Raw genomic sequence first — 13,858 nt, forward strand, 5'->3', positions numbered from 1 at the left:
ATTAAGTTGAAAAAAAGACAGGATTTTGCTGCTCAGTCTGGGCATAAGGGGTGGAAAAATCCTAAAAAAATTTGAACTCTCAAATGGTTGCAATTTGAAGTACTTTTTTGGCAACACTTTTTGGGCAGCAGAAAAACAAGCTGTAAACAACAATGACATATTATTTACATGGAACGTGCTAGCCAACAGACACGAAGCAACATAAGCATTCATTTAGAGTCGTGTCTATGTGCACCTGATGGATGTAAATCCAGTAGTCATTCTGTTCGGTGCAGGGAAAGCTGTGTGAGATCAAGAATGAACTTTTAACTCAACTTTTAACCAAAGAAGAAGTCGAGATGTCTTTAAAATGATAAAATACAACAAAACAAAGTAGTAAAATAAAAAATAATTAAAATTTCAAAAAATATGTTGAGTAAATGATAAACCAATGACAACAATGTGGCAATACCAGTAAAATACAGAATGTTAAAATGGTTTCTGTCTCCAATTATTAGTGAGGGAAAGCAGCAGGTTCTGTGTTGGCCACCAGGGGAGCTGTTTCCCCTGAAACTGTCAAAAATTGGATCATACTCATGAGCCTGAGCAGCTTGCTCTCATGCTCACTGCCCCAAAAGCACCAACAACCTCTTGTACTGTGTTACCGGTCTGTACAAGATACAGACTAGCCATCCAAACACACATGTTGCTATATCCCATGTTCACTGTACTGTGTGACAAGTTCACTGAAACATGCGCATGATCCTTTGCGTTGAGTCCATATTCAGGAGACCAACCTCTGCCAAGCGCAACATGCCTGTGTGCGCAAACAGGGTCTGTCAGCAGAGCGGGATGAGACAGATGTGAGCTGGGTCTGGACCAATGTATTCTTTTTCTTCAGAGAGGGGGAGGCTTAGTGGGGTTGACTGCAGGGGATGGTTGCCCCACATCCCACCAGTGCAGTGAGGGGAGGCAGAGGTTGAGCGAGACATGTTTGGGATGGAATGAGGGGGATGAGGAGAAGGGTTGTCAGAAGCAGATGTGACCCCCCTCTCCTCCCCCTGCCTAAATAAGTCATGCTCCAGATCCTTTTATCTACACATGCTAACAGGTACTAGTGAGTTCCCCGAGGAGAGATGTAGACAGAAAAAGATGTAGAGAAAAAAAACAGAGAAACAGAGATAGAGAAAGAACTGCACCCATCACTGCTGCAAAAGGCTTAAGTGGGCTTTTCTCTAGCCATGGTGTAATTCTGATCAAACCCTGCAGCTCAGATTCACGCTTTCTTATTCAAACTCACACAGAAAAAGAGAAAGTACAGGAAGGTGATGAAATTGATTAAAAAAACAGGTTAAGTGGAGATGTCTGCACGCTTATTCAAACCATTATGAAAGATGGAGGATAAAGAGCAGAAGCAAACCAGTCAGAGTCAGATATCAGAATTTTTAACGACAGCTTCACAGATTCCAGAGATTTAAAGGCACAGAGGGCGGCGTTCACTCTTTGACATGCGGCCCTGCACTTAGCACAGATAAAACCTAAAGGATCAAACACTTGGTGCCCTAAACAAAGACACAACCACACATAGACCATACACAGCAATGACAATTTAACGCAACATTTGCATAATGCATACTTGATCCGACTTAATCTCTCACAAAAAAAACACAAACAAATTCTCGCACACATACCAGACACACACGCTTACGCACACTAACGCTATGTGAACAGGAGTTACTGAGTGTGAAATGGATGCGGCCCCCCAGCCCCGGTGCCATCAGCCTTAGCCAGCTGGCGGTGGTCCCAGCCCCCCCCCCCCCCCACGCCACTGCCTCCCCAAAAACCCTGCACGCTTTGATATCAGCCAGCCCCTGGCTACCCAGACATCTGGAAGTTATTATTCAACAGAGCACGCCACAAAGCGCCATTTCCATAATGAAACATCACATTTTGTTTCAGCGCCCTGCTTTCTGCTCCTGCTCTCTCTGTTTGTTCCAACGTGGAGCCTTCTTCTGACCTCTGACCCCGTCTAGCTCTCTAATTGTTTGTCTGTCTGTTGAGCTCCACATGAACTTCACAATAGTTGACTCACAGGAAATTGAAGTGGAATTTGACCTTTAACACACTGTAGTTTAATACAGAATCTCACACCAAAACTAACCAGTGAATCATTTGAAGCAGCCTGAGCTACAATAGTGTGAGAATGAAGCCCAACCTATTCAGAGCCAGCACAACACACTCATCCTTACACCCACTCCCACTAATAGATCCTTTATTGGCCGATGTCCCACTCCACCTCTCTCTTTGTCTCTGTGATTCTATGACTGACTTTGTGCCATTTCTTCTGTTTTCTGGCCATGCACACTACAAAGAAAATCCAGCTGAAAGCTATTCATTTTCTGGTTTTACATTATTTTATGGTGCTCACTCTCAAAGTCTAAATATTCAAATATTTGACACTATGAGAGCAGTTAGATGAATCAGCACATTACAGTTGTGGGCCTCAAAACCAAAAGAACATGCTAAGAGAAGTTATAAAGCTCTGCAGAGATGAAGGGAAACTGCAGAGTCGGGTGATAATTCTCTGTGGACTTATCACTAAAAGCGCTCCCTTTGTTATTATAAATACATTGATTATAGCTAGATCCTACCAAAAACCAAGTTTACCTTTCAAGACTTAGCGGATCCATGTCAGTCATTATGTCTCGTAAGTGATACATCTGTCTCAGCTAGATTTGATCTTGTCGGGAATTTACTCGCCCATCTCCTGAATGAGATGTCTAGAATATCACTGTGTTAGTGAACACGGGCCCCTAATTATGTGTGTTGTTGTTACCTAATCTGATTAACACTTGTGCTGATATTGACTATCAGATCTGGCCTTGTGGTTCTGTAGTCAGGGGGACGGTTGAGCTCAGGCTGCTCAGTCCTCGCCTGACCTCTGACAGCTTTTAAATAGAGGAGGAAGAGTTGAGGACCCCTGGAGTATCCAAGGCACAGGATGTTTTCCAATAACAGCTTATGGCTGAGGGGAATCGTACACTCCCCCTGTGGCAGTGTGATTCTATCACTTTTAACCATGTGCTACAGCCACTTCTTTCTGCTCCAGTCTCTCTCCTCTCTCTCTCTCTATAAAACCCCAAGGAGTTTTGACCTGATTCTTGGCTGTTGCTATCACCAGACCACTGGAGAAAATTTGATAGGAAGAAGAAACTCTGGGATGGTAACTGAAATTTGAAGCATGACATTAATATGTGTCTGTGCTCATGTGCATTAAGTGTATAACTCACCTCATTTTCATTTTGTTGAGGTGAAGGTGGGTCAAGTAGTGCCAGTTGGACCACAGTCTCCCAGACATGTGTGTGTGGACCACTTGCGGTCAGTTTAAACTGGACCGGTTCGTCCAGGCTGGCTCCCTCTCCGTGGACAAAGATGGACCCATCTGTCCGCACGCTGAAGATAGGGTCACTGCTCTGGAAAACCACCGCTTCATTCCCCATGCAGTCATCAAACTTCACTGAAGACAAGAGAAATGAGAAGATATAGTGAATTATAAATAAGCACAAAGTTCAGCATATAAGAATGCAGTTGAAACTGTTGCTCACTCACTCACTCACAGACATGCAAACACGTACACACTCCTCAGTATAGGAGGTAGATAGTATAGTGACTACTGAGAGAGATGGTATCATTGTGCCTCGTTTGACACTGGTGCATCTCACCATTAGTCTCCCTTAGTTATAGGTCAAAACATCACATGGATAAGACTCTTGAGGGTTGTTCTCTCCAGTTCCATGTAAAAAAAAAAACTGAACTGATGGTGTGGTGGGCTGTTATTGTAGAACCTTGGTCTTAATAGAGCTTGATTGTAGGCAGAACCAAGCAGAATGTCTAGTAATTAACTGCTACAAAAACAGAGAAGAAGGTCTGATCATAATAAAGATAAAACCCTTATTAACAAAGGAGCAAGTTTTTGAAGATATAAAAAGTACAAACGGAAGCTTTAAAATTGTCAACCTCTTTTCTATACAAAGTAGATTCATATCTATGAATGTTTAAACTGTACTGTCAGGAAATATTGATTCCACTAGTGTTGTGGCATTTAATGGTACTAAGCCTTTTTCCTGAGTGACAAATGCTATGCTTTTAGCTTTTAATCTCAAGGCAAAATCGGTCTATTTCTGGTCTTTCTCCAGTTATCTCTGGCAGCTCGACTGAGCTCTCAGCCATGAGGTCATCGGCCTTCACCATGATTGCTGCACAGGTCGTACCAAGTTAAACTGAAAACATATATGAAAACCACAAACACTCTATGCAGTACTTTACACGTCTTGCTGCAAAAGATATTTTACAGGGAATGGCTTCAGGAGGATTTGAATGATTTCTTCCCTCCAAAGATGGCCAGGTTCACCCATTTTTTTTCAAATAACAAACTTTACATTGCTGCTATCCATTTTCCAAAGTTTTCTTTCATACATGCATTGGTTTTTAACTTTGTTATTAGTACCGTCGATAACACAACAACTTTTTGGCATTTATACAGTCACACAAATCCAGTCACTGCTATTAACAGCTCTGCAGGGAATTGTCTTCCTGCACTTCGAAAGAATGGCTTATTTGTAAGTATCAGTACAGTATATATAAAGTCAGGTTAAGTCAGTTTTATTTATATAGCCCAAAGTCTATATACGTTGTACACTGAATAAGAAAAAAACTCATCCCCAAAATGATTGAATTAAAAAAAAATTGTATGTGTGTTTGAAATTAATATGTGCGTACTCATATATACCATGTAAACATTTTGTGCATTTGTTTGTTTTAACCACTGCTCGACACAGACTCACTCACACCATATACAGTACCATGGAAAACAGGGCTCGGATTACATTTCATTTTCTGTTTGCCTTTATGCAAACAGAAAATGAAATGACCCAAAATAGAGGATTTTTTTATGAGCAGAAAATGAATGAAACTCAAGCCTTAATCATAAGAGCACCCTTTAACAATACACAAGCTAGTGATTGGAAACAGTGGCTAATATGCAGCAAAGGAGCTTGAAATTTGAAAAATGTCATTATCCACCTCCTTCAAAACCGAACATACGGCTAGGTTCAGTTACTCCAGAAACAACACGGCGTACAGAGAGATGTAATCAGAGAGAGGTCAAGACAGAAGAGAGTTTTGCGCTCTCCATTGTAAACATTAAGTACCTTTTCTGTCACATTAGGAAGGTACTGTATAGTACCAGTTAAGTATTGAGCTTTCTCAGTCAGGGCACTCTTGTGTGTTTGATTACTTATGAAACTAGCACAGTTCATAAGATGATGATGAGTCACAGACAAGTGTAGCCCATACTGGCCTCCCATCCCCATCTCCTTCCTCCCTCACGGCACCCGCAGCCTTCCCTCTTGGGGATTACAATGTCTAGACGACACATCATAGGAAACCCTGAGCTGAAGGCCGTAACTCACTGCCGTATTGCCTCTTTCTCTCTTCCCACGTCTCTACAACAGCTGAAACAAGGCTTCCATTACAGAAAGTAAACTGCGAGTAAATCCGGCTTTTTGTTCTGTCTGGCCCTAAGTATGCCTGTGATCATGTCAGTACCCTTCTCTCTCTAAGGCCAGATGTCCACACAGCCACTCAGAGCTCAGTCAGAGGGGACAGCTCTTCAACAACACTCTGTCCACTGAGTGTAGCAGGTGCTGCACAAGTGTCCTGGTCTAGACAGGAGGAGACAGGACATAAGAGATGGATTACATCAACCCAAGAGGCAGACAAGCCTCTGCTGTTCATCAAATTGTTTCTCTCTTTGTGTAGCTGAACATTTCTACCCCAAACAAACCCCTAAAAAAAGCACGCTTGCTGTTTTCTGTTTGTCTCATTCTCTTTCCTTTTTGTCTAATCTCATTTCTTTTACCATTATTTTTGCAGATTCTCAAAGATTAGATTTGGAAGGTGGGGGATGGGGTGGGGGCGACAATAACAAACACAGTTGGCAAACATGTGTCTGTGCAAAGAGAGTTTTGGAAGGCTGCCTGATTATATTAACAATGAGAAAGTCAAAAATCAAACTCAAAGCGTGCTTTATTGTATTTCTAAGTCCTTGTATCTGTGAAACAGTCAAACACTGGAAAAAAACACAAGCAGCAGGTGGTCTGTTGTCCCTGCTCTTACTGTCCTCCAATTATTGTCTCAAATCTCTCTCAGCAAGGCACGCAGCCAGCAGGGCAGCAGTACGGCGGTCATGGCTGGTAGCGGCCTGTAGGCTGAGGCTTCACACTGAGAGGAGGGGGCATCTTCAACCATATTAAAGAAAGCTATTTATCTGTGTTCATTTTGAATATTGACAACAACAAAAAATTGTGAAATTGAGAAAAAAAAATACTACAGAAATCTGAGTGCAAATTAAGATTTTTAAATCACAACTTGCAGCACAAACATTCTGTACTTCTTTAGTCTACAAAGGCAGCACTGTGCTGCATTGGTTAGGACCTCATGGCAAGAAGGTCCTGGGTCCTGATGTGTGTGTGAATGGTTGGGTGTCTCTATGTGACAGCCCTGTGATGGACCTGCTCAAGCTGTTTGTCAAAGACAATAAAGTCTGTATGCAATTTTATTTCTTTATTATTTTTTTTTATGATTCTATAATGCTCAGGAGCACTAATGGTGCAGGACCAAGAAATAGGGTCGCTAAATAATCCAGTGGAGATCCAGTAAATCTGTTTCTCTTAAAAAATCCTTGTGTTTTCAGTGAAAATCTGTAAAGGCCAAAATCAATGAGCCAATAAATAATGAGATAGGCAGTTGTATATATACTATAGGTGTATAATCAGTCCCTGTGTGTGTGTATGTAGGCATTTATTTTCTATGATTGTCTGCATGTCTCAACAATGACAAGCTGAGCTAACTGCACCAATACCCACACGCAAATGGAGTGACAGGCTGCACATAGAGTACCCAGAGGGTCTCGTTCTTGCACCAATTAAAGAAAAAGACAGTGCCAATTTTACCCCTCCATCGACACACACACACAAACCTTCAGTAGCTCTTCTTTCAGTCAGTTGGGTCAATACTGCTATAAGAGAGATTATAAAATTGGCCAACAACAGAGCAATGAAGCCCAACGGCACAGTGCTGCACATTAACAAGTCGTCTGAAGCAGTGGGCCCAGGTTGTGCATTGATCTGGCAAATAACACAGACACCCCAGTGTGCCAAGTGGCCAGCCCAGCTCTTCTCCACTGTCTAGTCAATGTGAGCAGTCACACCCCTGCAATGTTACAAATGCTACCATGCTATATGCATTCCCACACATGATTTCTTTACCACAATTGCTTAGAAGGCGGTGAAATGGTGCCTTGTGTGTTGATGATATCACACCCCAAGCCCCATCTTCACAATTTCACTACTTTTCTAATTAAAGTTCCCTTCTCTTTCCAACAAGACAAGGACAAGGAGAAGAGCAATGCTGAAAAGAGTTGTGACCTTCTTGTGGCGTTCTCTGGACAGCCTGACAGGAAGTAGGTGACAAGTGTTGAAAGGGAAGTGAGAAAGGGATACAGTCAGGGGAGAGAGAGAAAGCTGAGGAGTGACAGAAAGAACGTGAGAGGAGGGGGGGGGGTAGAGAGGGAGAGGGATTGATGAGAGGATGGAGAGTGTGCTTTGGTGGCAACCAGATAGACAGTGAAACGAATGAAAGAACATTAAAGAGGAGAAAGGAAAGAAGCGAAAAAGCTCAAGGCAGATTGCAGTCGCTAAAGTGGAGATCTCCAGAGGCAGCAGAGTTTATAGCTGCAGCCATTTAAATTGTTCAAAGTATGGTGCATTGACTTCATCAGTAGTAACAGTAAAGAAACCACTTTTACCACTCCTGATCTCTGCCACAATCAGGTCCATTAAGGAAGAGAAAGGAGGAAGATGATGATGAGGAGGAAAGAGGAATGGGAGGTGAGGTGGGGGGGGGGGGGGGGGGGGGGGGCAGCGGATGGGGGCCTGGCACTGGGATCCTGGCTCAGTGAACTGGCTCTCTCTCACATAGCCACATTGGAATGGATGGGATGCTCAGATGGCTGTTTAAACAGGTTAATTGGGCTGGCCTCCCGAGAGATCGGGACAGATGGATAGATGGATAGAATGAGAGAGGAGAGAAAGAGGGAGCAAAAGAGCGACAAAGGGAGAGCGATGGAGCTCAGAGACATGGAAACAGAGGGCGGGATGAAGAGATGGATGGGGAGAGACGAGTATGGCTGCTGATCAGAAGCACCATGGGGAGTGTGCAGTCTAATCAGAGTAGAGCGGAGCTCTACAGTGGGCTGGGCCCTCACTGACTGACTAAACAGAGCCAGGTCCATTGTCCACTATGGATAGACTATGAAGGGAGAACAAACTTGCGACGGAAGGGCGTTTAAAGCAACGTTAGAAGCCCATCAGGGAGCTGGTTCATTGAAGCCAATCATGGAGACTGGCTCATCCCTTCATCCTTCCCAGAAACCTACAAACGGATGATGGCAGTGACCAGCTCCCATTACAAAAATGCTCACAGGGTGCAAGCACACACAGGCACAGAGGGAACACACACTGGACACAGAGCTGTTTCAAACTTTGTGTGACCATCCAGATATAAAGAGCAGAGACAATACATCAAACCAAACCTGTATTTTCCAATATGCTTTTTATGAAAATAAATGGAGGTTGTACATGTAGTACAAAGTACAAATGTTTTAATTATTACACAGAACGAAAAGCCACTTATCAGTCAAATAAGCATCAAAGCAAAGCTCCTGTATTAGTAACTTTTCAAACCTGCTTGTATCAGTCCAATTATCTGACTGTTTTATGTCTTCAGTGCATTTTAAGTCCATATGCATTTGGGAAATTCAGAGAATGAACTGCTGTCATGTTTGACAACTGCAAAGACACAACAATTTCAAAAAACACGTATAATGAGGTGATAGTTTTGAACTCTTTTAAGTTCCCACAGACAAAACTGTGATGGCTAATGTTAATCACAGCTTCACAAAGTTTGCTGTTTCACTGTTCTACTTCAGTGGTGAGGGAGACTGAAAGAGGCTTTGTTTGGTTGGGAGGAGAGAGAACTTGTAAGGGAAAAGGATCGTTTGTAGGCATAAGCTGAATGCTAACTGTGAATGGGAATGAGAGAAAATGCAATCTCATTAGCTTTTGAAAATAATGCTTTCATTCTGGGCACTTAAATATCTTCTTGTTTTGAATTTCGAGCAGCAACTTAATTGTTTCTGTTCCTCTAAACTCTTCCAGCCTTGCTTATACAGCAACACTGTAATACTGCAGCAGACTGTGTACCATAAAGTACCATGTAGAGTGTGTGTGTGTCCTGGATATGGACGGCCTGTGGTGTCTTATGTAAAATTAAGCAGCTTTACTCTGTGTTTTGTTTGGTTGAACACCGCTACACATTACTTCACGGCTTTGCTTTCTCTGGGTGAGAATCCAAAATGTCAGCATGAGATATTAGGCTGTAGATAGAGCTTGGCAACTTTTTACCTCAAACACCTCTCTTGGTTTGCTAGAAAATCCTATTTGTTATTACTGTCGTTCCACATTAAATTTTAACCGAATGAAGGAGAGAAGGCTCAGACACAAAGCGGGACACAAACACAAAGCTACTAATAGCAGTATACATGTGCACTGCTGTGTAAATCTGCGGGGACTCCTGTGAGTGTGGAGGTCATAAGCCTCCTCAAAACACCTGCGTGTATTTTAAACCTCTCTGTCAGCAACAGTTAAACACCAATTACAAAGATGCTGTGCGTGGACAGTATGGTGCCGTTTATATATATTCAGCTGACTTGTTTTTAAGATGGATTAGGTCAAATATCTTTCAGTTACAGTGCAAAGTCCAATTTCTTTCTACAGTCAGTTGAAATGGTGTTAATTTGTATGGAATTAGTACTATGACTTGCCAGTCACCTTTACAGCAAAACTTCTGCCAATATTCTGATTAAAAGGTCCATACTTAAAAGGTGAGGGTAAAACGTAATGTAATATTAATTAATTAGCCTACCTGGCCAGCTAGATTGGCTCCACTCAGAGCTGAGGCACTGTTGGAAGGCTAATCAAGGGGCTGCTGCTGCAACCGTGGCTGGTTAGTCATGGAAGGGGGTCGACGAGTGCTAACAGGCTGGCTGATCTCAGAGCTGCTGGAGACCTGGCATGCACACTGTTGGCTAGTAACAGACTGAATTATTGTTGTCCGTACACCTACTTTGAGTTCAGCTTTCAGGCCTGTGTTTCAGTCGTCCAAACGTTGTGCTCTGTGAAACTGACCAAGCAACATCCGTACTCAGTTCAGGGCAGCAGTTAGGCCGAACCAGATGCAATTCAACTGTTATTTGACATTTCCAAGGCTGCTAGAAGGTGCTGGAAGACACAGTGGGTGGGGGCTTTCCTAATCTCTAATACAGAAGGAAGGAAGGAACTTTCACTAACATGTAATAAATCGTGTCGTCTACAGGCTGATAGCAGGGGAAAATAATTCTTCATTGTTCAAAGGGTCTATGTATATGTTGAGGGCCCTCCTGTATTGCAGTATTCAAGTGTGCATGCATCCACAAGAATTATAAACTCACAAACCAGTAATGCACAAGGACACATGCACGTTCACACACATATTCAAAGTGACCAATCACAAAGACCACAAAGGCATTGTTTTTGACTAATCAGCATCTCTCTAATGACTGATTAATATTCCTCTAAACAAGCACAGAAGTGCTTGATTGGCCTTCATCAATTCTCAGCCATCTCTCCCAGCAAGGTGCAGTGAACTGGTGCCTGAGCTGAACTCCAAACAATTACAGTGTGTTACTGCCTATAATGACTCAGGAAGAAGCACAAAAAGCAAAAACATATATGAACACACATTGCCTACAAATACCTCTAACCATGACCAAAATAAGACTTTCACGAGTATAAGTGTTTTACATGAACATAACCATCTGAAACAGTATTTCCTCACGTTATAGCTACATCTCCAGCTTAGTACACATGTCGCTATAATCAAAACCAATGACTCATCCTTACTTCATTCTGTATTGTTTTTATTAAAGATTAATTTCCCACTTTTCCTCGCCTGCTATGTGTGTTTGTGGTGAGATATGAAAGAAAGAAGACAGACAGAAAGACAGCGAGATGGCAAGAAAGAGAAAGAGAATGAGAAAAGGAGAGAAAAGCACGTCTTTTGGCAATTAGGGCTGGCTTTAGTGGTGATTAGGAGAGAAGGCAGAGAAAGAGAGAGAGAGATCAGGCAGAATAAAGCCTCTCCCAGGAAGAGAAAAGCCCCTTTGTAGAAAGCAGAATGAAAGTTAGCAGAAACATTTTTTTGCAGTAGTGGGTCTTCGCTGCGCTGGACAGCAAGTTTAGCACACACTCACATATACACACACAAGGAGACACAGTTAACATAGTCAAAAGGTATTTACACAGCAAACCACAGATCATACCCCTATGCTCTTCTCATTCCCTCACAGCAGTCATTTGGCCTTTTACCCTGCCTTTCTGTGGTTATAAGGGGAAAAAAACAAACTCTAAAACGCTCTGGTGGTTGCGGTTCAGTGTATTTCCTGGATCGATAGCCTACAAATTCAATGATGGACTTGATACGTACAGTATAGGTTAGCGTTCCGTGGAGCCTTGGCCCAGATTCTGTATCACAACTGTATGTCCATTTATTCTGCAATGCCTAAATCCCTGCAGCAAGAGATTTGATACAGTCTGACCAACAGGGTTAAACACAGAAGAGCGCGGTAGACGGATGTCAGCATGTGTGTGTTTGTGTAACATGGTCTGGCGTCTGCAGGACTGCTCATGGCTCTTGAGAATGAGAGACGATGGTGAAGGTGGTGTTTACAGGAGGCTGGAGTAAGTCTAAGGAGGGGTGGTGGCTGTCTTGTCTTAAAGAGTGCACAGTTTACTCTGAGAGGGACTGCTGACATCAGCAGTTTGCGTCAAGTCGGGCTCTGCAGGATTTGGGTTTGCTTTCATGCATTCTAATTTTGCTAACTTTATTCCACCCCTTTTGTCTGTTTAGTCTACCCTCAACAGCCTCCAAGATTCAGGTGCCATTTGTCTAGGACAGCGATCTCAAGGTCAGGACATCTACGTGTGTGTGTGTGTGTGTGTGTTTGTGTCCTTTCCTCTCCAACCCTTATATCTATCCGCCTCCTCTGGAACAGCTCCCAGTCACCACCCAGTCCCAATCCACTACACGAACCACTGCATCTCTTTATATTCTCTGTCACACTGGAAATCAGGAGGAAAAATGCAGATACACTAATATAAAAAAGTCAGCTTAGTACAAGCCACAAAAAAGCAAGGCTTCAACTTTGCCTTTATTTCAGTGTTTGCCTGCAAGCATCAAATATGCTTGTTGTAAAGAAAAAGAAGTCATTTTCATATTGTTTTCTCAAGCTTCCCCAAGGAAGCAAACAGCACAAAATTGCTTTCCTCAACTGCTGGAGGAAATAGCGGCTGTATTTCTCAAATCTAATCAACATCTCTCCATCAAAACTTGAAGAAAAGGTTCTGTTTTTCCAATTGTAGGGGTCAGAGCATAAACCAGAGAAATCCCTCTAGCCTTTAAACCATGGAAAAACATACATGTAATTGCACAATCTGTATGGAGGATAAGGAACATGGTTTTTCAGTAGTATGGGTTATATCACTTATATTTTCCCTTGAAAGATAGCCATCAGGCTGTGATCCCTGAAATCCGGGAGCTGATGGTGGACTATGAAGACTGAACCATGCAATTAGTGGGTCTGAAGTTTCACTCAGATAGGAACTGAGCTGAAAGTTCAACAAACGGCCAATTCAGTGATATAATTCCAAGAACAAGTAAAAACACAGAGCAGTAATTATCAGGAGTGATCGTAGAACACTATGAGGTGTCTTCACATTACACTTTGTAATCGAAATTGCATTACTGTGTATTGATTTGCCAGTTTTTAAGTTATAACTGGATCAGAGACTACTGTTTAAAAAAAAAGATGATTGTGTCTATATCAACCACTTAAACTTCAAAAGTAAAAATACAAAATGTATTCAGCTTATAAACTTATGAAAAATGAGCCGTTGTCTGTCATCCTGTCTGTCTTTGCTCATGTAGCTGTAATGGCTGATAAAGTAAAACTATCCCAGTATCCAAAGGAATTGTGCCGAACAGTTCAGTGTCAGTGCCGGAACTAGTGTGCACTGTATGTAGTTTGTCCCATCATACAATTAACATTCAACGTATCATTAACCGTATTCACAATCTTTGAATGTGAATCTTCACAATTCACAACCTCTCTCTGATCCCAATTCCTAGTGCTTTTCTTGCCAACCCCTAACCATATTTGGAGACTCACCCAATATCAACATTCTTGTCTGGCAACACGATGGACAAAAAATAATCAAAATTGATGCAGCAGAACCAGAGACACCTTCATGCTAGTGTGGCTAATGTACTGTAGCCTCGAGCAGCTAACCTCAAGCGAAGACGAGGAGCGGACTACAGAGGTCTGGTAAGCTCACTTCTTTCTAACTACACAACCCCAGATTTTTTTTCATTTACAAACTCGTACTCGTACGATTAAGGGCTTGCCTTGAGATCCTGGTCAGAATAAATGTATACCTCTAATTGTGGTGAGACACTATAAATCAACAAATGACGGAGGTAACCTGTGTGTGTGGGTACATCCTTTAGCGCATGTAGGATTGCGTATGTGTGTGTGTGTATAAACCTGTGAGCTAGAGTATAGTGTCATAGAGCAAGCTAAAGGAGAAACATTAGTCACTGATGATTACTAACAACATCTTCCTGAGGGCATCTGGGTCATTATGTGTGTGAGTACATGATGTTT

General features: G+C 42.4%; 1 protein-coding gene across 1 annotated transcript in view; it reads right to left on the reverse strand.

Annotated features, from left to right (window-relative positions):
• Positions 1-13,858, reverse strand: part of LOC139288519 (cadherin-4-like) — a 207,182-nt gene that overhangs the window by 56,359 nt on the left and 136,965 nt on the right. The window contains exon 4 of the mRNA XM_070909829.1: positions 3,270-3,496. Coding sequence (XP_070765930.1) covers positions 3,270-3,496 — 227 coding nt within the window. The remainder of the gene's footprint in view (positions 1-3,269; positions 3,497-13,858) is intronic.

The sequence above is a fragment of the Enoplosus armatus genome, chromosome 8 (assembly GCF_043641665.1).
Source record: "Enoplosus armatus isolate fEnoArm2 chromosome 8, fEnoArm2.hap1, whole genome shotgun sequence".
In the NCBI taxonomy this organism is placed as follows: domain Eukaryota; kingdom Metazoa; phylum Chordata; class Actinopteri; order Centrarchiformes; family Enoplosidae; genus Enoplosus; species Enoplosus armatus.